Raw genomic sequence first — 26811 nt, 5'->3', positions numbered from 1 at the left:
TGCGCACTGGTGGCCAGCCCCCTGGGTTTGGACCTTGGACACCTCCGCCGGTGATCACGCCGCCGCTTTCCCCCTGGGCTTTCCTCGGCCAGGGTGCTGTCCAACGGGCGGCCCCAGGGTCAGTCAGCGGCCGCAGGGGTCCTGGAATCCCCCACCCCCACAGTCCCCTCCCCACGACCCCGGACCGAGAGGGCTCCGGCCGAGAGCGGGGCGCCGTCCCCGGGAGACAGGCCCAGTTCTGGAGTGAGTCGGGCGGCGCCGCCACCTGCGCCCTGCCCTGAACTCCCCGGGACCCCAGGACCCCGACTCTCCCGCCGGCTACCTTCCAAAGGACCGGCCCAGTCCGTCCTGGGGGCCCAATTCTCGTGGCCACTGAACAGAGGGCAGGAGGCACTCGAGGCCCCGGGCCCCGAGACTCCAGTCCCGGCCGGCCTTGTCTGGCCACCATTGAGGCGTGGGGACGGGGAGCCCTGGCGGAACCTGTGCCAGGTGGGGTCCATCGTGGGCCAGCTCTCCCAGCCCCTGCCCATGGGGAACGCCGTCCTCATAAAAATAGTTCCACTGTTTCCTGGCTGCATTTTCCGCCTAGCCGATGAATAGGGTCATTATGCACCAGTGGATGCTGCACTGAGGCTCGCTTTCCGCTCCCACGGTCCCCTCCTGGCCCTGGGGGAGGGGGAGGCAGAGCTTGGCCACCCGGCCATGTGAGTGGAACTGAAGCAGGCAGGTGGAGCTGCCTCAGGACAGCATGGGGAGTGCCATGACCAGGAGCCTGGAGCTGGTCATCACCTCCTCACATCTGTCCTGGGGGAGGATTTGGAAGGACTTGAGGATGGCAGACAGGTGGGGGTGGGACAGTTGGTGTCTGGGTGAGGAGAGGGCTGGGTGGCTGGGCGGGCCAGCACACTGACCACCACCCTGCCTGGAGAGGCAGCCCAGGATAGGGCCTAGTGGGGGTCAGGGGTGTCCCCCCACAGGTTGTGCTGGGCGTCTGAGGCAGGTGGTGGTCATAAGCCTGGACAGGTCCAGAGGGGCCATCGCTGTGCAGCAGGCTCTGTGCACCACCAGTAGGGGGCTGAACCCTGAGTCCACATCCTTCTCCATGACTCTGACTGCCTCTCAGGATAAACCACTGGTCAAAACAAGGTGACTGACCACACAATTAACAGTGGACCTCGGGCACTGGCTGGTCCAGCCATGGCCACTGGCAGAGGGCAGGCGGGTGGCCATGCTTATCCCTGCTTCTGGCCTACCCAGGGCACCACAGTCAGGATCTGAGCAGCCACTGCAGGGCTGGCCTTAGGCCCTGGGCAGAACCCAGAAGGAGTGCCCATTGTCCCATCAGTCCACAGCCAGGCGAGTCAGCCCGTGGGAATCCAGCCTGCTTCCGTTCCCGCCAGTCACCCAGCCCTGGCCCTCCTTCCTTCTAGGGAGGCCTCCTTCCTTCTGGGGAGGCCTCCTTCCTTCTGGAGAGGCCTCCTTCCTTTTGGGGGCCCCAGGCTCCGCCTCCTGCTGCTGCACTCAGAAAATATCTTGGCCTCGCACCTTCACTCCACTGCCTCAGAGGCCTCTGCCATCCCACGCAGGGCGGGCCCAGCTCTTCTTACCGTGTGGAAAGCTATTCAAGGGAGGTCACCCCGGAGCACCTGGGGGTTCAGCACAGGTGTGTCTGGAGCACACCCACGCACACCTGCAGAGCATGGGCAGTGACAGTGTGGGCCTAGGGTCTCAGCAGACAGAGACCCTCTTTTGCCTCAGTCTTTCCCTGTATAAAATGGGGGTGCCAGCTTATGTGGGAGCTTCCCAAAGAGAAGCCTGCAGAGGGAGGCTCAGCTCACAGCACTCAGGCATCAGCCTCCAGCCTCCTGCTCATCAAGCACCCCTGAGTCACACCCTGAGGGAAAGGTGCCCCAGATGGGTATGGCCAGCAGGTCCTGCTAAGACCCCACGGCCCGCACCCCACCAGCCCCAAGTATGCTGCCTTCCAGTCAGCAAGACCCAGGATGCCCAGCCCTCTGGCTGTAGAGCTGGTGGCCTCAGCAGTCAGGATGGGAGTAGGCAGCTATGCTGGCAGCAGGTGGTGACTGGGACCTTCTCAAACCTCAGGGCTGCCCTTCTGGAGCAGGAGAGGCTGGCACTGGCCCTCAGGAGGTACTTCCTACCAGCAAGCTCTGCCAATGGCCAAGCTGCAGGAAGGGGACAGTGGCATTCACTCTTGAGCATCTTGGATGGGGGCCACCCTCCATGTCATAGGGACTCCCGGGAAACTGAGAAAGGTTAGAACCAAGAACCACCCCCACCGGTTACTGCTACCCTCTCCCCAGTAGGACCTGAGGCCTCGGCCACATCTGACCAGAATGCACCATCTGGCGAGGGCCAAAAGGAGGGCACCAAAGAGCCAGCCTGGAGGTGACCCGGGAAGAAGGGTGCACACACTCCACCCCTTCCAATGAGAGGCACCTGGTCAGACCCTGAGGCACGCACAGGCAGTGTCACCCAGAGAGGATGACCTCTGCCTGTCCACGCTCACCAGGAATCAGACTTTACAACTGTTGCAGCAGAATCCCCCCAGGGCCAACTCTGAGCTGCCCCTGAAGGTGGGGACGCCCAGGGAAGCTGAACCTGAGGGTCCCACAAGACACCAGGCACCCCAATCTCCAGGGCAGCCCTGGCCTGGAAGGAGACACCTTGGTACCCCTAGGCCCAGCCTCGGTGAAGGCCATCACTCAAAGGCCCAACAGGGGCCGTGCTCAGCAGGGTGGGCCAGCCATCCTTCCGGGCAGAGGGCGGAGGATGTGGGGCCACCTGCCTGTGCCTTCTCTCCAGCATTCTCACATTCTTATAACATACAGCTATTGAGGAGTGACCACGTGGGCCCACGTTGTGCCAGGAGCAGGGGACGCCCTATCCTGTCCCAGCCTCCACCGCCTGCTCCTCTCAGGACAGCGGGGCCTGGAGTGGGTGAGGGGAGGGGCCGCGAAGGGAGAAGAGGCTGCCGGCCTCACTGCCACTGGATGCAGTCTCTGTGTCCCGGCCAGGCAGCTGGAGTCCCCCTCTGCCTCCTACAAGCGGGCTCTCGAGTGGCCTCCTCCCCTGCCCGTGGGTCTGGATGTGGGTATGGAGCCTGTCACTGACCCACAGTCCCCGAGCCTTCTCATGGCACCTGGGCGGCCTCACATGTTTCTCCAGAAAGAGGGAAGGAGGGTTTGTGCTCCTGCCCGGATGAGCCATGACTCGAGTCCTGAGGACAGGGGTGCTCGCAGGCCAGCCCTCACCCTGGCCTGGACTCTATCGCCCACAAGAAGGCGGGGCTCCTGCTCCCCGCAAGCTGCCCTCAGTCAGCCAGGACCCCCTGGCCAGACCTGGCCTCCCACGGCCCCTCTTTCCAGATGGCTCCCTTTTGCAAACTCCAGGACCCTGGGCAATACAGGTCTCTCCCGTTCTGATCACCCAGAGCACCTGGGGCCTTCCTCTTCTCGGGGGCTTCGCCGGGGTGGTGCACCCCATCCCCTTGATGACACAGCCCGCCCCCTCTGAAGGAAAACTACTTGGGGGTGGAGAGCCTGAGACACCCCAGGCTCGTGCTGAGTCCAGGGACTCTGACACTGGCTCCGAGAGGAGGGTCTCCACACCAGTGGCATCAGCCGGTCCCATGTCTGAGCCTCGAGCATGAAGAGGAAACTCAGCTCCATTTTGCACTTGGGGAAACAGACTCAGAAAGGTTGAGTAAGTCGAGCAAGGTCACACAGTCTGTGAGTGACAGAGTCGTGATTCGCACCCACACCCGGGAGAGTCCAGGACCAGCTCTTCCCTGAGCCGGACTTCCCTCTCCCAGACGTCACTGGTGACCCTCTGCCTCCTTTCGAAGGCGCAAGGCTGGTGACCTCACTCCTCCTCAGAGCCAAGGCCCCACCAGCAGGGCCTAGTGGAGGTGGGGGCTCCCTGCCTCACCTCAGCTCAGGTCCTCAGCACTGATTTGGGGTTGGATGTCAGGAACCAAGAGCCGGCCCTGAGGAGGGGGCAGCAGGGCCTGAGCTGACCCTTCAAACCTGGGACCAGGCTGAGAGTCTGTCCATCTGGGATGGTAAAGCCCCTGGGCAGTCCTGGAGACATGTTGGGTCCCCCAGTGGGCCAAGGTGGGGGTCTTCCTAGAACGGAGACAGGTGTCCTGCCTTCAACACACCATTGGCCTCACACCTGAGTGTGGTGTGTGTTCTTAGCATGTGTGGCCCAGACACACGGTATCATCTTTGTGGGTGGTATGTCGTCTCGGTGTGTAGTGTGGTCAGCAGTGGCCTTCGTGTCCACAGGGAGGCTGAGCCATGTGCCACAGGCTCCTGGTGCCATCTCCACACCCACGCCCCAAGTGGCTCCCACAATTAGCGCCCATCCCAGTGGCTGGGCGGCTGGCCCTGGGGACACCTGGGTTCTTGGCACAGAGGCCCCTGCCCAGTGTCCCTTGGCCACAAACACCTGTGGTCAGAACTGGCAGTGAAAGCCAGGCAGGCAGTGGCAAGCAGGCACCCCTCCTAGGCCTGGCAGGACGGCGGGCAGGGAGGCTTAGGGCCAGGGCCTACTGGGAGAGGGAAGAGTAGGTGTCTGACCCGAGGGAGATCCGGGCATCAGGAGTCAGGAAGGGCTGCTCAGGGAAGGGCAGATCCGGCGTCCAAGGGGGTCTCAGCCCACATGGGCCTCTCCTCTCCCTCCAGAAACTGCGAGCCCCTCACCCCCAGCCAGGGTCAGGGTCCCAGGCCTCGCTCCTGACCCTCTGGCAAGAAGGGCTTGCCCATGGGTAGGGGAAGAGCCCCCAGTCCCTGGCCCCAAAGTTTTCCCCTCCTGGGTCCAGAGCAGGTGTGGCTGCCTGGCTGGCAGGCCCCTCCCCAAAGCCTCGCCCAGCCCCAGCCGGCCTGTCATAAATAGGAGGCTGCCCGCTGGTGTCGGGCCACATCCCATCTTGTCGCCTGCTGGAGCCACGCTATTGCAGCTGCCCGCCCGCCACGGGGGATGGAGGCATCTGCACACAGAGGCTCCTGCTTCAAGGTACCGAGGGGGCGGGCTGCGCTCCTCCTCCCACACGGGGGCAGCCGGGCGGGTCATCTCCTGGGGTCCCCCTCTCCTATGGAGGGGCTGTGTCCCACTCGTTGCCTGGAGCGGACACACACAGGGCGAGGGCAGGAGGGTCATGCAGCCCTCCTTGGTCACCTGGCCCCCACCGACTGAGGGCTTAGTGAGTGTGAAAGCGGTGTGTGTGCATGCACGTGTGTGTGTGTCTGAAGGGGCTGTGTAACCCCGCTCCTGCTGTGTCCAAGTGCCCACCTTCGTCCCCGTGCATCTTGGGCCCTCTGTCTGGGTGTGTGGAACCCACCCTCCCTCAGGAATCCCTGGAGGCTCTAAGCTGCCCCTTGGGCCCTGGCAGCCCCAACTGGGGCGGGAGGGGGCTGGTCTGGGACACATGTCTGGGGAGGGGAAACGTGGTCACTGGAGTCAGAAAGAACCTTCCAGAGTCCCCTTTGTCTCATCTGTAACACACAGCTGAGAGTCCTGCCTTACCTGTGAGGGCTCGGTGTGGTCATGGGGACACACGTGTGGGCAGAGGTCTGCGCTATGTGGGACCCACCATCAGCACCCTGTGCTGCCATATGGTTCTGGCCAGGCTGCCGACAGGCACGAGGGGGCCCACAAACCTGAGGCTGGGGTGGGGGAGACCGAACCACCCCCACCTCGTGCCTTGGGCCCCACAAGCTGGCTGGCTTGCTCTAACATGCATGTTCCCAGAGCACATGGGAGCAGCCTGCTTGGGCACACCTGGCCTACACTGTGGCTGAGGTGCAACAGGTACTTCCCCTGCGTCAACCCCCCAGGTGCCAGCCCAGGCCCAGTCCCCAGAGCCCAAGAGGCTGCGCCCAGGCAAAGAGGCCTAATGATTCAGACCAAGATGGGGACAGTGTGGAAAGCCCGTGGGAAGCCTGTGTGGTGACTCAGTGCATGTCCAGTGTCAGCAGGCCTGGCCTGGTCAGGGCCCACATCCCTGTGCACCGGGGGAGCTGAGGGTCTGAGGGCCCAGGGTCCTGGGATGCTGAAGCCTCCAGAGCTGCAGTGGGGGCTGGCCAGCTGTGGCTCCACTTCTGGGAGGCTCTCAGGTCCCCACCACTGGCTGGCCTGCCAGCCCCCCTACCTTCTTTTCCTGAAGCCCAGGGTCCACGAATGGGGCTTCCCAAGGGACTCAGCTGGGTGGAGAATGCCCCACCTGGGGCCCGCAGCACTGAACAACACTCAAGCCGGACCCCTGGCCAAGACGTGGCTGGACCAGCCCGGCTCTGTCAGTCCCAATCAGACATGGCCATGCTGGCCGCTGACGGTTGGTAGAGGCCATCTAGGCCCACAGTCAAGTCTTCCCAGGGCCCCCAGACCCCCAACATTGGGCTCTGGGGACACAGACACAACAATGTTCCCACCCCGAGCAGGTCACCTGGCCTGTACCTCCTCAGAGGCCCCTGCCCCACTCTGGGGACAGCAGCAGAGACCCACCCCGTCTCAAGTCCGCCTGCAAACAGGGCCAGGTGGAGCCCAGACCCCATGTCCCCTGCTGTCCCCGCCCCCACTGCCCAGGCTTGGCTCTGGCCATGATAGGACATGCCAGAGGAGGCTGCCTGGTGCCAGGCCAGGTGTCTCGGGGATGGCGTGGGGTCAGTCCCAAGTGTGGACACGCCTCTGATGGGGCCTCTTTCGAGTGTCAGCAGGCTGTGCTGAGCCGTCGGTGGCTGAGGAACATGACTGTCCGGGAGTTCCCAGGGATGGAGAAGGGAAGTCCAACTGGTCTGAGGTGGGGAGTCCTGGCTGGGGGTCAGCTGGGTGGCGGGCTGTGCCCTGCTGAGGCTGGCTTCTCGGCCGCAGGCTGGAACTGTGGTCCAAACAACCAGTGAGGGACTCGGGATCTGGAAGTACCCCCAGGGCCAGCCACCACTGCCGCCGCTGCCTGAGGACACGCCACCACGGCCCGAGGACAGACCGCTGCCACCCGAGGACAGGCCAGGGGAGAGGCTGGTGGAGCTGCACACTTCTTTCAGGGAGCTGTTCACTTTCTTCTGCACCAATGCCACCATCCACGGCACCATCCGCCTGGTCTGCTCCCGCCAGAACCGCCTCAAGACGGCGTCCTGGGGGCTGCTGCTCGTGGGCGCCCTGGGTGCGCTCTACTGGCAATTTGGGCTCCTCTTCGAGCAGTACTGGCGCTACCCGGTCATCATGACGGTGTCTGTGCACTCTGAGCGGAAGCTCTTCCCGTCGGTCACTCTGTGTGACATGAACCCCCACCGGTGAGTGCTGGGGACTGGGATGAGGGGTGGGGTGTGGGGATGTGGGGTGGGGGCAGGCAGCAGGGGTGAGGGCTGGCAACATGATGCGGGGTGGGGGGTGAGGATGAGGGGTGGGGGCAAGGGTGAGGATCAGAGGTGGAGGGCAGCTTGAGGGCTCCTGACTCCTCACCTCTGCAGCCTGCAGGCATCTCCCCAGATGTGGTCACAGTGGAAGCCCCACTGGCTCAGGCAGCCTGTCCCCACCTCACCCTGCCCCTGTGCCCACTGGGACCTCTGAGACCTCTGACCCTGGGGGGGTGGGTGTTAGATGACAAGGAAGAGCCAGTTGGGGTTTGGTGTGATCAGTGCTGCCCTAGAGGGACACTGGGCGCTGGGCAGCCGGGGAGGGTGAGGGGAAGTAGGGGGCTTTCCAGAAGTGCAGCCTGGAGCTGGGCTTCACGTAGGGGCCCAGGAGAAGGGGGTAGGACAACAGCCCAGGTGGGGAGGCTGTGGGAGGATGGTGGGTTCCACAAGGCAGCCAGGCCAGGCTGGAGGGCCTTGCTTCCCCCTGCAGCCCTGCTCCCGACTGCAGGCGTGCAAGGAGGGGGTGGGGCTGCTGTCCCCTGATGTCCGGCACGGCTCCCCAGCAGTGCCCTGTGACTGGCGCAGAGGGCCTTTGGGGACTCAACTCGCCCTCCCTCTCCGGCCCCCAGGCCCAGCCCCGCTCGCCGCCATCTGCAGGCGCTGGATGAGTTTGCCCAGGAGAATATCTACTCCCTCTACAAGTTCAACTTCAGCGAGAGCTGGGAGGGCCCCTTCGCTGAGGACCTGGGCCCCGAGCCCTCCTTCCAGCTGGACCGTGGGATCCGCCTTCAGCGGCTGAACCACCCAGGCCGCCAGAGCAAAGTGGGTTTCAGACTGGTGAGTGTCCCTAGCCCTAAGGGTCCCCTGCAGGGTGCTGTGTTGGGCGTGGGTGGTGGAGGGACTGTGTGGACCTGACCTCACGCCCCTCAGTGTAACAGCACCGGCGGCGACTGCTTCTACCGGGTCTACTCGTCAGGCGTGACGGCCGCCCGAGAGTGGTACCGCTTCCACTACATGAACATCCTGGCCCTGCTGCCCCCCACCCGAGAGGACAGCCACCGGAGCCACGGCGGCCACTTTGTCTTCTCCTGTCGCTACAACGGCCGGGACTGCCAGGCCCGGTGAGTGGGGGTGGGGCCGGTGGGTGCCACCCCTGTTGTCTGGCTGGCCCAAAACAGCTCCCTCCAGAGATGAGGCGGGCCATGGGCAGGGGGTGATGGCGGAAGGCATGTGGTGGTCTGAGCATGGCCCCTGGTTCCAGGCACTTCCAGACGTTCCACCATCCCACCTACGGCAGTTGCTACACCTTCAATGGAGCCTGGGCCGCACAGCACCCGGGCATCACCCATGGTGAGTGCCCGCCCCAGGCTGGGTGTGGGCAGGGGCGTCCAGGCCAGCCTGGCCTCACCCTTGGCCTCCCCCAGGGATCAGTCTGGTCCTCAGGACGGAGCAGCAGGACCACCTCCCTCTACTATCCACGGAGAATGGCATCAAGGTCATGATTCACAGGAGGAACCAAACACCCTTCCTGGAGCACCGCGGCTTCAGCATCCGGCCAGGGACAGAGACCACCATTGGCATCCGAGAGGTGAGCTGGCCCAGAGGCAGGGCAGAGGAGGGGCCCCAACCTCCCTGCCCAACTGAGGGTCCTCGAGGGCAGGGCCAGCAGAGCTGAAGCAGCCCCCCTCCCCACAGGATGAGGTGCACAGGCTTGGGAGCCCCTACGGCCACTGCTCGGACGGCATGGAGGCTGTGGACGTGCCACTGCTCTACAATGCCACGTACACCATGCAGGTGAGTCTAGGGCTGTTGGGGGTGGGGTCAGGGGAGGGGGAGGGCCTGAGGAGGGTGGGCGGGCCTTGAGAGAGGTGGATTGGCAGCAGGCAGACCCTGGGGAAGGACGGCAGCCCCGGCATGTCCAGCTCCGGTCCCCTGCTGTCCCCCCAGGCCTGCCTGGTCTCCTGCTTCCAGCAGCTGATGGTGGAGACCTGCTCCTGCGGCTACTACCTCTACCCCCTGCCAGTGGGGGCCGAGTACTGCAGCTACACACGGCACCCAGCCTGGGGTGAGCCCCCGACCCGCCCACTGCCACCCATGGGCCCTGTCAACCCACAAACCTCCCGCCACCCCTGGGTTGCTCCTAACGGGTTCACGTGACCACCTCTCCAGGACACTGCTTCTACCGCCTCTACCGGGACCTGGAGACCCACCGGCTCCCCTGCGCCTCCCGCTGCCCCAGGCCCTGCAGGTGAGTGGGTAGTGTTGGGGTTGGGGTCGGGGCTCTGTCCCTGGGCACCACAGCAGGGTGTGACAGGGTCTGTCTCTCCCAGGGAGTCTTCATACAAGCTCTCTGCTGGGACCTCCAGGTGGCCTTCCTCCAAGTCGGCAGTGAGTGCCCTGAAGGGGTGGGTGAGGGGCGGATAAGCAGAGCCCAGCTAGACCAGCCTCTGCCCCTGAGGTCCCTGCCTTACACTCACCGGCAGTGCCCCAAGGGCTGGGACGAGCACGGCCACAGCAAGCTTTCTGTGTGCAGGACTGGATCCTGGCTGTGCTGGGCAAGCGGGGCCACCAGAAGCCCAGCCAGAGCCCCAGGTGAGTGCAGCCCTCCTCCTCCAGAGGTCCCATCCTGGCCGCCCCAGGCCAACCTGGCCCTTCAGTGACCCCACCACGCGGGTCCAGGGCCCAGCCCCTCACGCCTCTGCCCCACCCCAGGAGCAACATTGCCAAGATGAACATCTTCTACCAGGAGCTCAACTACCGCACAGTGGACGAGACGCCCGTGTACTCGGTGAGCTGGCCAGGGACCAAGGGCCTGGGGTGGGGCAGGGCCAGCGGCTGGCCAGGCCTACTGGGCGCTGCCTCGGCAGGGCCCTGGGCGCCCACTCACTGCCCACTGATGCCGCAGGTGCCGCAGCTGCTTTCGGCCATGGGCAGCCTCTGGAGCCTGTGGTTCGGCTCATCCGTCCTCTCTGTCCTGGAGCTGCTGGAGCTGCTGCTCGACGCCACGGCCCTCGCCCTGCTGCTGTGCTGCCGCCGGCTCCGCAGGGCTTGGAGGTCCCAGCCAGGGGCGGCCACAAGGGCGTCTGGCCCCAGGCCAGAGGCCACCCCATTGCCCAGTGACTGCGGGCCTGACCTCAAATGTTCAGGGACTCCAGCAGGAGCCTCAGCTGAGGAGTCTCGGCTGTGAGTGTCTTTGCACACATCTCTGCAAGGGAGCATGTCTGTGTTTGGTGTCAGTGTTGTGTGTCTGCATGCGTGTTTCTAAGTGTACGGACGATGCCCATCTACACCTGTGTGTGTGGGGGAACCAGGCAGCGGCTCCCTCGGCTCAGGTCAGGTGGGAGGCCCAGGCCAAGGCACTCGGTGACCTGGGGCTGCTCTGCAATAAAATCAGCAATTCCACCTGGAGACTGGCACGTGTTGCCGTCACCCTTCCCCGGGGAAGCCAAAAGCCTCAGGCTGTACCCCCACTCCTTGGAGCCACAGACACACTGTGGGGCTGGGGGACAGGAGGACACTTGCCCACGGGACAAGCCTAGCCCAGCCCATCTTCACCAGAGGGGCCAGGGAGTGGGGGCTGGGGTGCCATGAGCCAGTTTTCATCAGAGAAGTCCCAGCCTCCCCTCAGGCCCCCAGCAGGCTGCAGCTGCATCCTTGCTGGTGGCATCTTTTCGGGCAGCGGTGCTACCCCACTCAGGGCCACCCCTCGGGGAAGACAGGGAATGCAGAGCCACCCCTCCCCAGCCGAGACAGAGCAGAGTGAGGCGGGAGAGCCAATGACAGGCTGCAGGTGCAAGCAGTTTATTACCATGAACTGGAGCAGGGGCGGTCCTGCCAGCCCGAGGCCCAGGCATGAGGCCCTGACGCAGGCAGGGGAATGGGAGCTGGGGACAGAGCTCAAGCAGGGAGAGACGAGGAGTTACTCTGCTCTTTAGGGGTTACAGCCAGCAGGCAAGGGAGCGGGGCCGGCCAGTGCCCACCCTGCTGCGCCTGGAGCCTCCCTGGGCAGCCTTTGCATAGTGACCAGCCAACTGGCCTTAGCCTGACCAGGGGCCCAAGTTGGGGACAGGTCCAGCCCTGCCCCTGGGCTCCAGGAAAGAGGAACGCAGAAGGCATCAACGGGCCCTGGGGAGGGAGCTGAGGGACCCCTGGACCCATCTGACAGCCCCGCCAAGGTGTGAGGCTGGCGAGGGGGCAGGGCAGGGCTATAGGGGCAGGGCAGGGCTATAGGGGCCTCCCCCTGCAGCAGGCAGAGCCAGGGTCAAGGTGGTCCTCGGGAGTCCACAGAGAAAGGACATGAGACAAAGTGAGAATGAGGTCGTCGTAGAAAATCCACTCACTCGGTGACAAAGAACATCGGATGCAGGGGTAGAAAGTGCCAAAGTCCTTTATGCACCGACTCTGGGCCACGTACTTCTGGAGGAGGCAGGGACAGGTCTGGGGCTGCCCAGACAGGGGCCTGTGTGGCCAGCCACATGGCCTCGGACGCCTGCGTCCAGCCAGGGCTGAGGCCCCAGGCCAGAGTCCCCCACCAGCACCCAAGAAGCCCAGCCCGGATGCTGGGGTCACTAAGTGAGGTACACGGGTTGATTCCCTGGATGGCCAGCCACCAGCCCCAGGGCCTAGTGGGGGCTCTGGGGATGTAGGAAGGACCCAACTAGCAGGTCTGTGTTCTGGGGCAGTAAAGGTGGGAGCACGAGGTGACACAGGCCCTGAGGCCAGAGAGGGGCACAAAGTGACACAGGCCCCGGGGACAGAGGGGCATGAGGTGACATGGGACCTTGAGAGAAGTTTGTGACACGAGCAACCTAGGCCCCCCAAGGAAGGGGTAGCCTGAAGATATGGGGTGGGAGGTGCCATCCCCAGGGGAAATGTGGGGTTGAGAAGATAGTGCTGGAGGCCCTCTCTTGGCCCTGGGTCTGGCAGCTCCGAGGAGGGTGGACAGGCAGCAGGGGCTCCAGGAGCACCTGACAGGCGGCTCTCGGGAAACGGGCCCATGGTAGTCCAAGCAGGGCTGTGGTGGCCAGGCAGGGCAGAGGGGCTGGGCGGGGATCCCCAGCCGCATCCGCGGGTGCCCGGCCCCCCCGCCTAGCTCTCCTCCAGATGGAGGCTGATGAACTCCTGGATGCACCTGCGATACTGGAGTTCTGTGGGGCTGCTGCCCGCCAGGGGGCCTGGCTGGCCCGGGGGCGCCTCGGCCTCACGCATCTCCTCAGCCATGCGCGCCAGACGCAGCCTGGGGGAGGCGCAGTGTGAGGTGCTCCCGCCCCCCTGTGACACCCCTGCCCCCTGTGACATCCCTGCCACCCCATGACACCCCTGCTGCCCCCGAACCAACCCCCTGCATCCCCGTGCCCTCCCAGCATCCCTCCACCACCCATGACACCCCCACCCACACTCACAGTGTGACGATGTCCGCATTCGCCTCCTGGACCGCGATACTCAGTGGGTCCTGCTGTTCATGGTCCAAGGCATGCTGGTCGGCCCCACGCTTCAGGAACAGGCAGACCTGGCTAAGGGCGAAGGGGATGCATCGGGGCGAGCGGGGAGGTGGGTGAGAGGGAGGACCCCGGCCTGCGGTGGAGGGGTACCGCGACTCACCCGGTGCGGCCCAGGAGCGTGGCATGGTGCAGGGGCGCCCGGCCCCGGCTGTCTCTTTGGTTCACGTCCGCTCCATTTTGCAGGAGGAATTCACAGACGATCAGGGAGCCCTGGAGATCCAGGGTGGTTCAGACTGAGCCCGGAAAATGGCCCCTTGCAGGGCCCGTGGGCACCCCGAGACGGGACAGGGCCTAGTCTCCAGTAGAGGACAAGGGGCCCTGGTGTGCGCACCCCAAAGAGCGGGCTCTGCAGATGCAGCGTCAAGTGTGCCTGCGTCCCGCGCAGCCCCGTGCCCGCTCACCCCTAGTACGGCTTGCACCAACGGCGTCTTGCCCTCGTCCTCCGAGTCGGCCCAGTTGACCTCGGCCCCGTGGGCCAGTGCCGCGGCCAGCGCGGGCAGGTCACGTGTGCGCGCTGCGCGGTGTGCTAGGAGCCCAGGGTGCAGCTCGCGCACATCTGCCAGGCCCCAGGCCTCCGACTCCCCGTCTGCCTCACCGCTGGACTCTTCTGACTCTGCACCCTCTGCGGGGAGAGGGGTGGTCAGGGGCTGCGACCTGGGCCGGGGGCAGCGGAGCGGGGGCGCAGCTGCAGCGATGGGGGGGCATGCACCCACCCTCCTCAGTGACACTGTCCACCACAGAGCCCGCGCCGAAGGCCAGGACGTCTGAGCTGCCGTCCGAGCTGCCCCCTAAGCCGCTGTCGCTGCTCAGACCTGCGGAGTTGGTGGGAAGAGGGGGTCCTGAGTGTCCCTGACTCCTCCCAGAGCCCTGGGGAAAGGTCGGACCCCAACTCATTCTCCAGGGATGCCCCGGGCAGAAGCAGCCCTTACCAGGAGGTCTGGGGGGCCCTGCCCAGGATGCAAGTGGCGGGGGGAAACCTAGTAAGAGCTCAAAGGGCCACAGTAGTCCCCCAGAAGCACTGTCCCACATGGAGGCCCACCCTCTGGCCGGTCAGCCCTAGTAGGATGGGCAGTTGGCAGCATTCAGCCCTGACTGTGGCCAGGCCATGCTGGGAGGTCACTGCGCAGCCATGGGGTCCTTGCCAAGCCCTGAAGACACTGGCCCCAGGCAGCAGGAGTGAACTCTGGCCCAGCTCACCCAGCAGAGCGAGTAGAAGAGCCCCAGGCTTAGGGACAGTGAGACAGCGCCCTCTGCTGCCCGCGGTCACCCCCCTGTCACCCCCATTAGCCCTGCCAGTTCTTGGCCCTGGTCCATGGCTTCTGCCCACACTGCCCAGGAAGGCTCAGCGTGTGCCCCAGGCTGATGGGTGGTGTGAACCGTTAACAGGCAGCCTTCAGAGGAGAGTCCTGACTGGTAGCATCTGCCCCTCAACTCCAAGAGGGGTTGGGCAAGATGCCTACAATTATCTCTCAGGAGCTGGCTCCAGCACACAGCTGTCCAGGCCCCCAGCACACACACGCATACACACACGGGGCCCTCAGCACACACCCCCCATACATGTACAGCTGTATGCACGTTCCCTCACACATTTACACCCATGTGCACGATCACACTCACACACATACTCCTATGTGCACAAAGCACACGCACATTCACCCACATCACTGTTGACGGTCATGGCCTTGGTCTCCCAGTGAGTGGGCAAGTTACCCCAGCCCCTCGAGAAACTGTCCCAGCCTTAGCCCTGCTGGACCCCCAAGTTCTCCTCACCCCCAGCCCAGTCCCTCCTGCAAGGGATGCCTGTCCCCCCAGTCCCTGAGCAAGTGGCCAAGGCTGTCCACACTCGTCCACCCTCCGGGTGAGCCGTGCCTGGCCCACGCTCTGCTGCCCTGGCTGGGCTAGGGGATGGACAGAGGGGGTTGGGGCCCTTGGAGCACTTACTGCGTGGACCGGCCGCCGCAGCCCCTGCATCAAAGTAGGAGAAGAGGGAGTCCAGCTCATCCGGGCAGAAGAGGGAATCCCTGCGGAACCTGCGCTCCACAGTGCCTGCTGCAGGGGGTGGGGGACTAAGGTCAGGGGAGGGGGCCGCTCCACAGTGCATGCTGCAGGGACGGGGGACTAAGGTCAGGGGAGGGGGCCGCTCCACAGCGCCTGCTGCAGGGGGTGGGGGACTAAGGTCAGGGGAGGGGACTCCTCCACAGAGCCTGCTGCAGGGGGTGGGGGACTAAGGTCAGGGGAGGGGGCCGCTCCACAGTGCCTGCTGCAGGGACGGGGGACTAAGGCTACGGGAGGGGGGACCCCAGGTCATGCTGGGAGTTGAGCCTCTGTGAGCCCCTGCTCCTTTCCTCTTGTCCCACCTCTCTTGACCTCCCAGGGGCCCAGGGTTTGTGGCTCATCCCCCGCTACAGCCCTCTCCCTACCCCTGCCCAGCTATGTGGCCGAGGGTGCAGCGTGCAGACAGCTCTCCCACCTGAGGACAGAGCAGCCACGGAGGGCAAGATAGGCTCCAGCCGGATCTTGCGGCGGGCAGTGGGGGCGCGGGGAGAGCTGTGGTGGCGCTGGCACTTCTGCGCCCGCCAGCGCCGGGGGGCCTCCCGGGCTGGTGCTGAGGGTGGCTTCCGCAGAAACTTCTTTTCGACATATTTGTCCTTGATCCAGGCCTCCTTGTCCTGTCTGGACCAGGGGCACACATGAGGCTGCACGCGCGGGCTGGGGCTCCCCGGGCCCTGTCCAGGCTGCCCCCCACCTCACCTGGGGCTGCTGGCCGTGGGCTTCCTGCTGCCCAGCCCCTCGCACTGGGCCTCATAGATGTGGTTCATGGTGCTGTTTCCAAGTTCGCACATCAGCTAGCAGGGAACAGGGAGTGCAGGCATCAACTCAGCTCACAACCCCCAAGCTTGCAGACGGGTTCCTGCCCCCAACTCGCCCACCAGCGGCCTGATGGCCTGCAACCATCCCACACGCACCTTCAGCAGCTCTGGCTCCCATGAGTCCAAAGTCAGGGACCGCACCTTGGAGCAGTGGACACCTAAGCTCCTGGACGGCAGAGGGGGCAGGCATGAGTCAGGGTAGGTGTCAAGGCGCAGCCCCGCCCCAGCACCCGCTCCGGCCCACCCAGTGGGCCACCTGTGGATGCCTGAGCACTCGATGCAGAGCAGCACCCCCAGATTGATGCTGGCCCAGCGGGGGTCTGGCTGGCCGCAGTCGCTGCACTGGCTGTTGCCAGCCACATTCTGCACACGCTGCAGCACGCTCTCGCCCTTGACGCTGCGCTCCCGGGAGTCCGTGGCTGAGTCAATGCTGCTCGTGGATGGGGATGCCGTGCGGTCCAGCCTCTGGGGATGGTGTGAGGGGCACTCAGCCCTACAGGAGCTCCAGGCTCAGTTTCCCCAGGAGCCCCTCTTCCTCCCCAGCCAGAGATGCCAGCACAGGCTAGGGCCCCGAAGCACAAGCCTTTACACACGTGTGTGCACACACACAGAGTTCACACACACATGCTGACACTGCACGCGCACGCTTGCATGCAGACTGCAGAGGCCATCTCCCTGTGGCACCCAGGCACGTGCATGCATGTGGAGGGTGCTAGGAGGGCCACACCTCACTGTAGCAGCTGTCTGGGCTCTCCCGGTAGGCTGAGGCGATGCTGGCCTGCACGGCGTGGACCCAGGCCTGCCGCAGCTTCTCGGAGTCAGCCTGCAGCATGCAGCTCCTGGGGGGAGGGGCCATCAGGCTGGGTGGCGGGGCACCCTCCCCCACCCACCCCGGGCTGGGCCTCCTCACTTGGTGGGTGACACGACCTCAAAGCAGAACCTCCGCTCAATGTCCTCACATGGCTTCACGGAGCACAGGCGGAGGTCATCCACCACCACGGTCAACACATCCTGTGGGCGGCACACCGTGGCCCTCACGGTCAGCGCCCAGCCCTGACCACCCATTTATCGTGCCGCTTTAGAGACACAGACTGTCTGAGACCCAAGGGGTCTGTCTGATGACCACTCAGGCTTTGGTGCCCGTCAGTGTCCTCAGCCTGTGCGACACCCACTGAGCAGCCACCCCAGGGTCCTGGCCCCAGCAGCACACCTTGAGCTTCTTCTGGTAGACCAGCTGGCTGTTCTGGATGGAGAACCAGCGCCTGGGCAGGTGGACAGGCCAGGAGGGGGTCAGGCAGGGCCAGCCCCCATGGCTGCCCTACAAGCCCCAGAGGAAGGCCCCTCCCTCACCGGTTCCACGTCTTGAAGGCGTTGCTGGCCCTCTTGAAGAGGTAGCCTTCCATCACCACACCACTGGGCGCGTCCACATCAAACTCTGCTTTGGGCTCATCATAGGAGAAGTCCTGGGGGCGGTGGGAGCCCGGGTGCAGTGAGCACCCACCCCCGGCTGTGAGGACACAGCCACCCTCCCAGGTTCCCCCAGAGCCAAGGTCGAGGGGGGGCGCTGTTCTTCACAGCTACTTCCTGACCCGAGCAAGGCACCTGCTCCGAACCCCCTTGGGGGCAGACACCTCACATCACAGCTGGGGCCCTGAGAGCTCCAGCCCCCACCCCCAGGCTTGGAGGGACAGCAGGCTTTGGGATCAGGAAGGAAACTGCCTCCGCCCATCCTGAGTCCCCCATTCATGTCGCCAGCTGGGCCTGCTCCGCGGCCTGACAGAGCTCCATTCACGCGGGCCGGGGAGACACTGAGTGTTGTCCTGTGTGTCGGGCGGTAGGAGAGGAGGCCCAGCCACCTGCTCCCCTGGATGAGTGGGGGCAGGAAGGGACAGCTGCTGCCACTCCCATGGGGGACGCAGTCCCGGCTCAGCCCAGGTCCTGCTGGTGCCAGCCGCGGCTTACAAGGAATAAGGCACAGGTGCCTGGGGAGCTCTGAGGCTGGCGGGAGGTGTCCTTGGTGCTGAAGTGCCTCAGGGTGGGGGAGGGCAGAGGTCCGGGCTCCTGGTCCTCCCCCCTACCCCCCTTCCCCAGGGTGGACACCTCCTCACCTGCAGCAGCGTCTTGAGGAGCCAAGCAGGGATAGGTGGAAGGAGGGAGAGAGAGCCAGTGAGTGAAGGCCCTGCCCCCCACCCCGCCAGGCTCCCTGTGGTCCTGAAATAGCAACTCCCGCCTGCAGCCAACCTCTGCTCTGGGCAGTGCGGAGGCAGCTGTCTGGCAGTTGAGCAAGGAGGCTCCAGTAGGAGCCAGTGACTGAAGCCCCACAGGCCACCACTGGCCTCGAAGGAAGGAGACCCCGGATCCTGGCTGTAGCCCTGGCATCTGTGCGCTGAGGGGGCTGGCCCCTCTGCCCACCCAGCCCTGAGAGTAGGGCCACCCCTCCCATTCCACCTCTGACTGCACATCCCAAAGAGAAGCCCTGTCAGCCCCTACGTGGGGGTGGGCCCAGAAGAAGAGAGGGAATGTACGCGCAGATGGGCTCCCAGGTCAGCGGCACGGAGAGGGGCCGAGGGGTGGTGGCCTCTTGGGGTCCCCTCCGTGCAGGGAGGCCAGGGGCTGTAGGGCCTCACCCGCTGCTGTATGGCGGCATGCTTGCGTTCCATCTCACGCTTTTCCACTGCTGAGTCAATCACCAACTGGTCCAGCTGTGGGGAAGGGGCGTCATGGAAGGAGGTGACCCTCCCACCCCCCAGCCCAACCCCCAGCCCAGCCCCACCCTCCCTGCAGACGCACCTCGGTAGCCAGCTTCTTCATGTAGGGGTCCAGCTGGTGCAGCAGGCTGTAGCCCTGCTGGAAAAAGCTGTGCTGGGCATGCATGAAGGTCAGCATCTGCAGTGGGGGGCATGGGAGGCCCGGCGCTCAGCAGCAGTGGCAGGGCCCCACATGTGCACCCACACCCAGCATGCCCACCGCACACACCTGGATGCAAGGGCAAGCCCCTGGCCCGCCCCTCACCACGCACTCACAGAATCCAAGATCTCAAACTTCTTCTTGGCCTGGAGGACGTTGATCTGCCGGGGGGGTGAACAGGTGAGCGTGTCGGGGCTGAGGCACCCACGCTTGTACCTTGCCACAGCATCCCCTCAGGCTGCTTGTGGTACCCTGAGACTCCCAGCTTGTCTTCAGCTCCCTGCACTTGTGCCAGCCCCACCCTCCCATGGTCCCAGAGTCCTTTCCCATGTCAAGACAGGGTCCCTCCCATAGGCAAAGCCAGGAATTCTCACCCCTGCTCCAGGTCCCTCCAAGCCCTTCCTCAGCAAGGTCTTTGAGGCCTCCACCCCCTGCAGCCTACAGCCCCAGCCTTGGCCTTGTGCGCAGCCCACCTCCACCTCTGGGCCTTTGCCTGGGCACCTCCCCCACGTCCCTTCCCAAGATCTGGCATCTCGGGTTTTCTCGAGCCAGAGGGGCCCCTAGAGATGCCAGCTCCATCTGTCTGCAGGAACACAGGAACAGCTCCCGCCCGCCTCCGGGACACGACCACTCCATGCCCAGTGGCTGACCTGGAGCACGTAGTCCAGTGCCAGGTGGCGGAAGCACTTCCGGGTGAGGGTCAGGGCGCCCGTGGCCTCCTCCACCTCATGGGGCCGGTGCCGCGGGGCCTGGGCATTCCTCACCAGGGACAGCTCCATGTCCTCTCGCACTTTGTCAAACTGCTTCTTAGTCTCCTTGAACTTCCGCACATCCCTGCGGCCGGTGGGCGTTAGGTCAGAGTCTGAGAAGGGGTGCGCATGGGGTCTCCCACCTGCACGAGACGCCCTCCCTCTGTTCCCAGCCACTCTCTGTGCTCCCAGGCAGGGCCTCCCTGTCCCAGCCCTGCTGCCCCTGCAACCATCCCTCTTGTCCCCACTTCGCTTCATCTCCCTCCCCCTCCAGCCAGGCCCCTTCCCCTGGCTCAAGGCCTCCCCCTCACCCTCCACTACCTTACTCCCAGGTTCGCTGCAGCCTGGAGCGACCCCTAGCCTTGCCCCAGACTCCAGACTCACATACCCAACTCAACTCGACATCTCCACTCGGGGATCCCGACACACCTCAACTGCACATGCAGGCGCCAAGCTCAGACCCCGGTCCAGCCCCACCTCCTCCCACCATGACCCTAAGTCCCTTCATGGTCTGGCCCGCACCCCTGGCCTGAGGCCCTGCTGGCTGCCCTCAGTGCTCCCTGATCCCTGCCCTGCCCTTCAGGCACGCTGTTTCCTCAGCCCCAGCCACGTCCCACCTCTCAGCCTTGCCCTTGCTGAGCGCCCCCTCCCTGAGCCTGGAGGCCTCAGCTCTAGAATCCTCCCCAGTTCAAGCATAGTTGCGTCTGCTCCCTACTCCTGCACAGGTGTCACTGCAGACCCCTCCCAGAGACAGGAGAGGCCAGGCCTCCCCCGGGGGTCTGAGGGTCATGGGGTCACTCACTCTTTGATGAAATTGTGGAGCTGCTGCCGAACGGACCTCTGGGCCTGGTCAAACAGGATCTGGGGGCCGAGGGAGGGTGGGGGTGTTGGGGTCCGGCCCCTATCCCCCAGGTGAGAACCAGGGAAAGCCCCGCTCAGCTTGCTTGGGACCCAGCTGGTCACTCCAGTAGAGCCAGGGGAGTGGGTACGGCCCCCAGGCCTGGGCTGGCACCCAGAGGCGACAGCTGTGATCACCTGCCTGTCTCCCCCACCTGGCTCTCGGCCAGACAAAAGGCCCAGGTGTCCCAGATGGCCCCTCCTACAGCCACACCTCATGCTGGCCCATAGGGCACCAAGCGACACCCACTGCCTCCTGGCCCTGAGAGGTCACCTTGAAGATGACCAGCCCTGCAGTGGAAAGATAGGTCAGAGCCCAGAGCTCCTGAGGGACCTGGCCTGGGGAGGGGGTGCAGTGGTTGTCAGGAGCTGGAGGGGCCTCCCCACAGCACTGACTGGACCCAGAATCAGATCCTCTCACCCGGGGGTAGGGCTGGGCCCTAGCCAGGAGCAGATAGACAGGCAGAAGGGCAGGACGACCTGTCCTGAGCGGGTTTATTTCTGAACTTCCCCTGCGGGGTGGGGCCCCTTGTTTAGTCTGAGGCTCTGTTTCCCAGGCCACGGTCTGACCCCCCTACGTGTGCCTTGGTCCCTGTTCTGTGTGTCTGTGCTGGGGGCCCCCGAGGGGCTCGAGGTGACCCAGCCCAGCCCAGGCAGCAGTGAGGTCAGGAGTCATCCAAGGGCTGTGGGGTCAGCCTGGGAGATGCTCCCGCCACCTGGCACCTGGCTGGAAAGCCCTGCCCAGTTAGGGGGCCCTGGATGAACCTCTAAGGCCTCCCCCACCTCGAGACCCCACTGCCTGCAGCCCTGGGTTGTGTTACCTCCTCCCATCCCCAGGATCCAAGGACCTTCTCATTGTCTGGCCCTCACCTGGACACAGCAGAACACCTCAGTGATGGCCCCACCCCCACAGACCAAGGAGCAGAAACGTGGCCTCCTCCCGTAGCCGCCAGCCAGCTCAGCTCCCTCTGAGCCAGCCCAGCGAGAGCATTCCAGGCTGGGCGGGGCCTGCGGGGAGCCAGTGGGGGCGCTGCCTGGGATGGGATGACAGCGATGAGGAAGCTGGATGGACGTGCCCTTGGACAGGCCTCCACCCCGGTCTGGGCTTACCATGTGGTAGTTGACCATCTCCTGCAGGCTGTCTCCAAACCTCTGCAGACATTCCTGGGGGGAAGCAGGTTGGGGGGAGGCCCCTCACTCAGATGGGACAGCCATGCCCCCTAAGTGCCCAGTACCTCCCTGCCCACAGGCCACAGAGCTGCCCCTGTAACCCAGTGCAGACGCCCACCTGCTCCCAGGGCCTGGGCACCCTTGAGGGGCTGCCAGCCCGTGCCTGCCCCTGACTAGAGATCAGAGGTCAGAGGTCATCTGCCCCCCTCACCGAGATGACGGTGTCACCCTGGCACTGCTGGGACAGGTCACGGACGCCGCTCACGAAGAGCCTGTTGGTTGTGACATAGGCCTTGCCGGCCTCGATCATGCCGCTGCACAGCTTGACCAGCTGTGGACAGGACAGAGGGAGCAACACTCACCACATCACCTGCAAGCACCAGCCTTTACCACTGCCAAGAGTCCAGGCCACAGCTGTACCTGAGCAGCCCTGGGCTGGGGAGGGGCTGCCCCTGCCCGCCCACCCTCCCAAAACTGCCTGGCGCTGGGAGGACAGCGTGGCACCACCTGGACCTTGGCTCCCTCCAGAGCAGGAGGTTGGAGCACGACGGGGAAGCCCCAGCAGGGAACCCAGGGGTGGGATCGGTGCATGGTCCTGGCCAACGGTCAGCAGAAACAGCCAGTGAGGGGGCTCAGGGACCCTGCCCCTCCTTCCTCCCTCTGGCTTTGAAGCTTGTCCCCTCCTCCCCTGACCTGCTCCTGCCCTTGGACCCCAACCCAGATACTCAGAAGCACAGCAGCTGTCCCCACCCTAAAGACAGCAGAGGGGACTCTCCACGGCCCACCCCCATGCATGTGAGGAGACCCAGGGCAGACACACGTGTGCATGCAGCATGTGCACCCAGAACAGGTAGGGCAGGCCACAGCTGGGACAAACGAGGGACAGACCCGCGTCCTGTGCCTGGTATGTGCAGGCAGCACGCCCATGTGTGACGCACGCAGGCTCACGTGCACACATGGATGACTGCATGAAATGTGAGTGAAGCAGGGGCAGAGCAGGACCCTCCGGGCATACCTGGCCCTGCCTCTTACCTTGTCCAACTTGGCCTCGATCTCAACCACATCTGTTTCCACCTCGTCGAGAGTCGCCCTGCAATTAGAATGGAGGTGGTTAGAGACCAACCAGGTTAGGCTGGGCCTTCATCTCCCCAGGCACCTCCCCAAAGGGGTCCTCAGTGGGAGGGGGTTGCTCAGCCGATGTCTACTTGCTCCTGTGGGCCCACCTGCCATCCACGCCCCTCAGACAAGCCAGGAGATGGAGGCTGGGAGAGGCAGATGTTGCCCTGGGAGGAGAGGCAGGACTGGGACCCAGCTCCAGCTGATTCCAGAGACCCAGGCCCACTACCACCCCAGGCAAGAAGAGGCCCAGTTGGCTCTGATGCCCCATTTGGGGTCTGGTTGCCGCGGCCCCAGGGAGAGAAGATCAGACAAGCCCCTGAGGACAGAGGGAGGGGCCGGAGCCCCAGGGGAGGTGCACAGCAGGGCCAGGCCAAGCCTCACTGGCCATGCCCTCGGCCCCGCCCTCACCCCTCCCTAGGACTCAGAGTTGACCCCAGACCCTACCTGGACCCCACCCCCTGACCCTTCTGCTCCTGCTTCAGCCCATCCGGGCCTGGGCCCATGGGACCCGAGAGCAGACTTGTCTCAGCCAGAGCCCATGAGACCCCCACAGCTGCGGAGCTGTGCCCTCCAACTCTCCCCACCTCAAAACACCAAACGGCACAGTCTGCCTGGAGGGAGGGGTGGGTCAGGCCTCAGAGGAGCCCACTCCCACTGGGGCAACACCACAACGGACAACGGGGCGGCCTCGGGGATGGAAGAGTTAACATATGACATCACCAGAGAAGCCACTGGCCGGAGAATCCCCGGAAGGCAGAGGCAGATGGATTGGGCACGTGACCACCCCCCCCCTCCAAGGCTCCGGGAACAGGAAATAGGGAAACAGGGCCAGGATCCCAGCGCACCCCCCAACCCACTCAGCTGGCTGGGAGCTGGGCCCATCTGGCCTCCGGGGGACGAGGGACGATGGGGATGGGGCTCAGGCCAGGCCTCCAGGGACAAGACTTGGGCAGGGCCGGCAGAGGGGAGGCCGCCCAGTTCTAGTGGCCCCTTGCTGCCCCCTTGGCCGGTGGGGGAGGGGCGTGATCCAGGGTTTCCCAGGCCTAGGGGGAGGGACCTAGTCCCTCACATTTGGCATAACTCAGTGTGCCCTCAATTAGGAACTGTGAAGAGAGCCCCAGGTAGAAGGTCCCCACTGTCCTCTCTGGCAGGACATCAGCTCCTCTTTGAGCAGCCCCCAAGGGAACTCTGAGTTCTTGAGCAGGGAGGGGTGAGAGGGGACATTTGTCCACGCCCCAGTAGGATAGCCCGCAGCCCACCCAGGACTGTCCTTCAGCTGCCCAGCCCGAACCGCATGGAGGTGTGGCCTGAAGCATGGCCAACTGTGGGAGGCTCGGACCCTGGGGACCCTGACCGCTGCCGTAGCCTCTCCCCTACCTCCAAGGGTGCCAGGGCAGGGAAGGACCACCCACCCAGGAGAGAATGCTGCAGAGGGAGACATGGTCCCTGGGGTGCCAGGGCAGGGAAGGACCACCCACCCAGGAGAGAATGCTGCAGAGGGAGACATGGTCCCTGGAGCCCCAGCCACCCCAACTGCCCTGCAGGAGAGCTGCTGTCCTTGGGGGTCGGGTGGCCTGGTCCCTGAAGAACCAGCAAGGGTCGGGCTGTGCCAGATGCTGACGAATGTACTCATGGGGGCAAGGTGGGTGCTCAGCAGAGCCAAGAGCCAGAGTCCTGTCCTGGGGGCCCCATGCCCCTCAGCTCTCCCCCTGGAGGCCCCAAAGACCCAAAGCCTCCTCTCCTGCCCTTACTCCAGGATTTCCTCACAGCTTGGAGGGTGGGGAGGAGGGAGTGGCTGGCTCCCCACCGAAGCTATGACTCAGCGCCTAAAGCCCCACCCAGGGGAGGGGGCACAAGCACGAGGGGTGGGCAGCTCCCCAGGCCTGTGTGGGAGAGTCTGGACCCACCCCCTCCAGCCAAATGCATCCCGGGGCTCTGGGGCTCTCCCCAAGCCAAGAGCATGCAGGCAGAGTGTCCCTTCCCAAGGCTGGGGCCACTTGGCTCCCTATCACTGACCACATCCTCCAGCATGGCCCCACCCGGGCAGCCCCAGGTTGGCTGCCAGGAAGTCCAGGTTACATCCTCACCAGCACCTGAGGCTGAGCAGACAGGGGGACCCCAGGACAGCCTCAAACCCCTATCAAATCTCAGCCCAACCCCCAAACCCACCCAGGGTGGCCTCTGTGATCCAGGGTCTGAGTGAATCTCCTCAGCTTCCACCCCAGGCCGGGCTGGCACTTTCCTGGGCAGCCCCTCCCTGCCGGAGGAGGCACGCAAAGCCCAGGCAGCCGCCACTCCCACTGCGGGCGCCACAGGCAAAGCAGGCTGGTGAAGGAGGAAAGGCTGGGAGGAGAGCAGGCTGCCAGCGCCCACGACATGACAGGGCAAGGAGGAGCATGAGGCTTCTGAGTGAGGGTCCAGGGCGAGGCTAGGGGGCTTCAGCCAGAACTGAGCCCCAGCTGGGGCCCAGCTATGCCTCCCTGCCCCTGGGCCCTGGAGCACAGTGGGCAGTGCTGGGGGCCCAGGATCGTGGGTGTCCAAGCTGCTCACACCCCCTCCCTCAATCAGTCAGCAACGGAAGATGGGAGAACAGAGAGGACCGCCCACGGCCCCTCTGCTCAAGGCATGGGGCCACTCTCTGGGCTGACCCCTGACCCTGAACCCCCAGCCTCCTCAGGCCTTTGTTGCTGACTCCCTTTTGAGGTGGTTGTGTAAGGAGCTAGCCCTAGGGACTCAGGGGTGGGAGCAGCGATGCCCAGGCCCACTGAGACACCCACGCACAGGCCCTGTCGCTGGCACACCCCCAGAGACCTAGCACGCACACACATGCGTGACCAAATGCACATGTGCACGGAGGCACTGTAAACATGTTCATGTGCAATCAAGTGTACATGCATGTAGGGGCACAGTGCACACACAGACTTGTGCACTTGTGGATATGGGGCACACATGTACACAGATATGTATATCAAGGGCTGGGATACACGCAAACTAACATGTGTGTTTAGTGGCAAAACTCATACGTGCACGATGAACACACAGTATGTGTATGCATCCACATCGAGGGGACGCATGCACACGCAACCATCGCTAGTCTACACGTATGCATCAAGCACCCCAGCACCGGGTGGAACACACCCACACATTCATGCAGGGTCTGGCACCTCAAGGCAGGGTGCAGAGGAGCAGAGCTCACATGTGTGCACCTGGCACACAGGGGTGCTACGTGAAGGCAGATGTACACGCATTGAAACATGTGCTGCACATGAATGACCATGCCTGCCCTTCCAAGAAGGACTAAAAACACAAACCCAGGGACTGCACAGCCCAGAACCTCACACAAGTCTGTTCAGCCCAACTCCCCAGGTCACCCCTGCCAGGCAGCCAGACCCAGGCCCTAGACGCGGCTCCAGACGTCTGTCCCCCCAGTACTGCTCTGGGCACATGGATTAAGACAGACTTCAGGACAGACGCCCCACGCACCCGGACAACCCCGGCCGGAGCCGGACTCAGGGCCTGGGGGGTGTCAGCCCCGCGCAGTGGCCAGCACGAAGGTGCAGACACAAAGCAGGGGAGGACGCTCTACCGAGAGGGGGCTGCGCCGCCCCGCCCCCACGCGCGCCCTCCGCGCGGTGCCCGGCACTGGGGCGTCTTTTGTTCCGGCCCCGGCGCCGCGGCGCTGCGCGCTTTGTCCAGGAGAGTGCTCCGGCTCCCGTCACCGGCTCCCGCGCCCTTGCAAAGGCGGCCCCGACGCCCCCGTCCCGCGCTCGTCCCCGGCGGCCCGAGGGGGCGGCCACCCCGCCGACCACAAAGGGCCGCGGCGCTGCGGGCGCACCTGAAGCGCGGCGAGTCCTTGATGCACTCCTCGAACTCCACCGTCATGGCTGCGGCGGCGCGCGGCGCTCAGTGGCACGAGGACCGCGGCGCCCCGAGCGGCATCCCCGGCGGCCCGGCCCGCTCGGCGCCCGCCCGCCCGCGCTCGGCGCCCGCCCGCCCCGGAATGAGGCCGCCGCGCGGCCGCCCCGCCCCGCCTGTCACCGCCGGGGAGCGTCGCCAAAGTCCGCCGCCTGCGCGCGCCGCCCGCTGTCACCGCCGGGGACCGTCGCCAAAGTCTGCCGCCCTCGCGCGCCGCCCGCTGTCACCGCCGGGGACTGTCGCCAAACGCCACTCCCTGCGGCCGCGGGCACGCCCAGCTCCGGCCCGGCCGCCCCGACGTCCC

General features: G+C 64.9%; 2 protein-coding genes across 14 annotated transcripts; one reads left to right on the top strand and one right to left on the bottom strand.

Moving 5' to 3' along the window:
* Positions 1–24: 24 nt before the first annotated feature.
* Positions 25–10781, top strand: SCNN1D (sodium channel epithelial 1 subunit delta). Its single transcript, XM_070611208.1, has 14 exons — positions 25–118; positions 4921–5040; positions 6895–7316; positions 8009–8216; positions 8310–8500; positions 8641–8729; positions 8804–8967; positions 9075–9173; positions 9327–9444; positions 9549–9627; positions 9710–9767; positions 9913–9971; positions 10092–10167; positions 10285–10781. Exons 2-14 carry the CDS (start codon positions 5005–5007, stop codon positions 10564–10566), a joined length of 1881 nt encoding a protein of 626 aa, XP_070467309.1. The 5' UTR covers positions 25–118; positions 4921–5004; the 3' UTR covers positions 10567–10781.
* Positions 10782–11164: 383 nt separating this feature from the next.
* ACAP3 (ArfGAP with coiled-coil, ankyrin repeat and PH domains 3) lies at positions 11165–26602 on the bottom strand. 13 transcript variants are annotated; one of them, XM_070611195.1, is made up of 24 exons: positions 24762–24985; positions 22506–22563; positions 21685–21804; positions 21174–21467; positions 20209–20267; positions 19308–19491; positions 18774–18818; positions 18541–18636; positions 18378–18452; positions 17101–17213; positions 16961–17012; positions 16661–16761; positions 16478–16589; positions 16007–16215; positions 15847–15916; positions 15632–15726; positions 15351–15553; positions 14822–14929; positions 13594–13692; positions 13282–13502; positions 12981–13090; positions 12782–12892; positions 12511–12615; positions 11165–11795 (listed from the first exon to the last, which is right to left on the bottom strand). In XM_070611195.1, the coding sequence occupies exons 1-24, from the start codon at positions 24968–24970 to the stop codon at positions 11768–11770; spliced, it is 2877 nt and encodes a 958-aa protein (XP_070467296.1). In that variant the 5' UTR covers positions 24971–24985; the 3' UTR covers positions 11165–11767. The 13 variants fall into 13 exon arrangements, 11 of the variants coding, with proteins under 11 accessions (XP_070467296.1, XP_070467304.1, XP_070467300.1 ...); XM_070611203.1 differs by lacking the exon at positions 24762–24985 and adding an exon at positions 26428–26602 and having other exon boundaries at positions 11165–12615; positions 21414–21467; XM_070611199.1 differs by lacking the exon at positions 24762–24985 and adding an exon at positions 26428–26595 and having other exon boundaries at positions 11165–12615.
* Positions 26603–26811: the final 209 nt, after the last annotated feature.

Source organism: Equus przewalskii, chromosome 2 (assembly GCF_037783145.1).
Source record: "Equus przewalskii isolate Varuska chromosome 2, EquPr2, whole genome shotgun sequence".
In the NCBI taxonomy this organism is placed as follows: domain Eukaryota; kingdom Metazoa; phylum Chordata; class Mammalia; order Perissodactyla; family Equidae; genus Equus; species Equus przewalskii.
The sequence above is the reverse complement of the archived record's forward strand: the minus strand, read 5'-3'. Positions and strand labels throughout refer to the sequence as shown.

What these genes read in the sequence shown, in the direction of transcription:
- ACAP3 (XM_070611194.1), bottom strand. Translation starts at nt 24,970, where the DNA reads ATGTCGTGGGCGCTGGCAGCCTGCTCTCCTCCCAGCCTTTCCTCCTTC. An exon ending in CGTGGCTGCTCTGTCCTCAG is followed by an intron (nt 14,930 to 15,350) that starts GTGGGAGAGCTG and finishes CACCCCCTGCAG; the next exon opens with CAGGCACTGTGGAGCGCAGG. An exon ending in GGACAGTGTCACTGAGGAGG is followed by an intron (nt 13,503 to 13,593) that starts GTGGGTGCATGC and finishes CTCTCCCCGCAG; the next exon opens with AGGGTGCAGAGTCAGAAGAG.
- SCNN1D (XM_070611208.1), top strand. Translation starts at nt 5,005, where the DNA reads ATGGAGGCATCTGCACACAGAGGCTCCTGCTTCAAG. An exon ending in TGTGACATGAACCCCCACCG is followed by an intron (nt 7,317 to 8,008) that starts GTGAGTGCTGGG and finishes TCCGGCCCCCAG; the next exon opens with GCCCAGCCCCGCTCGCCGCC. An exon ending in GGCCTTCCTCCAAGTCGGCA is followed by an intron (nt 9,768 to 9,912) that starts GTGAGTGCCCTG and finishes TTCTGTGTGCAG; the next exon opens with GACTGGATCCTGGCTGTGCT.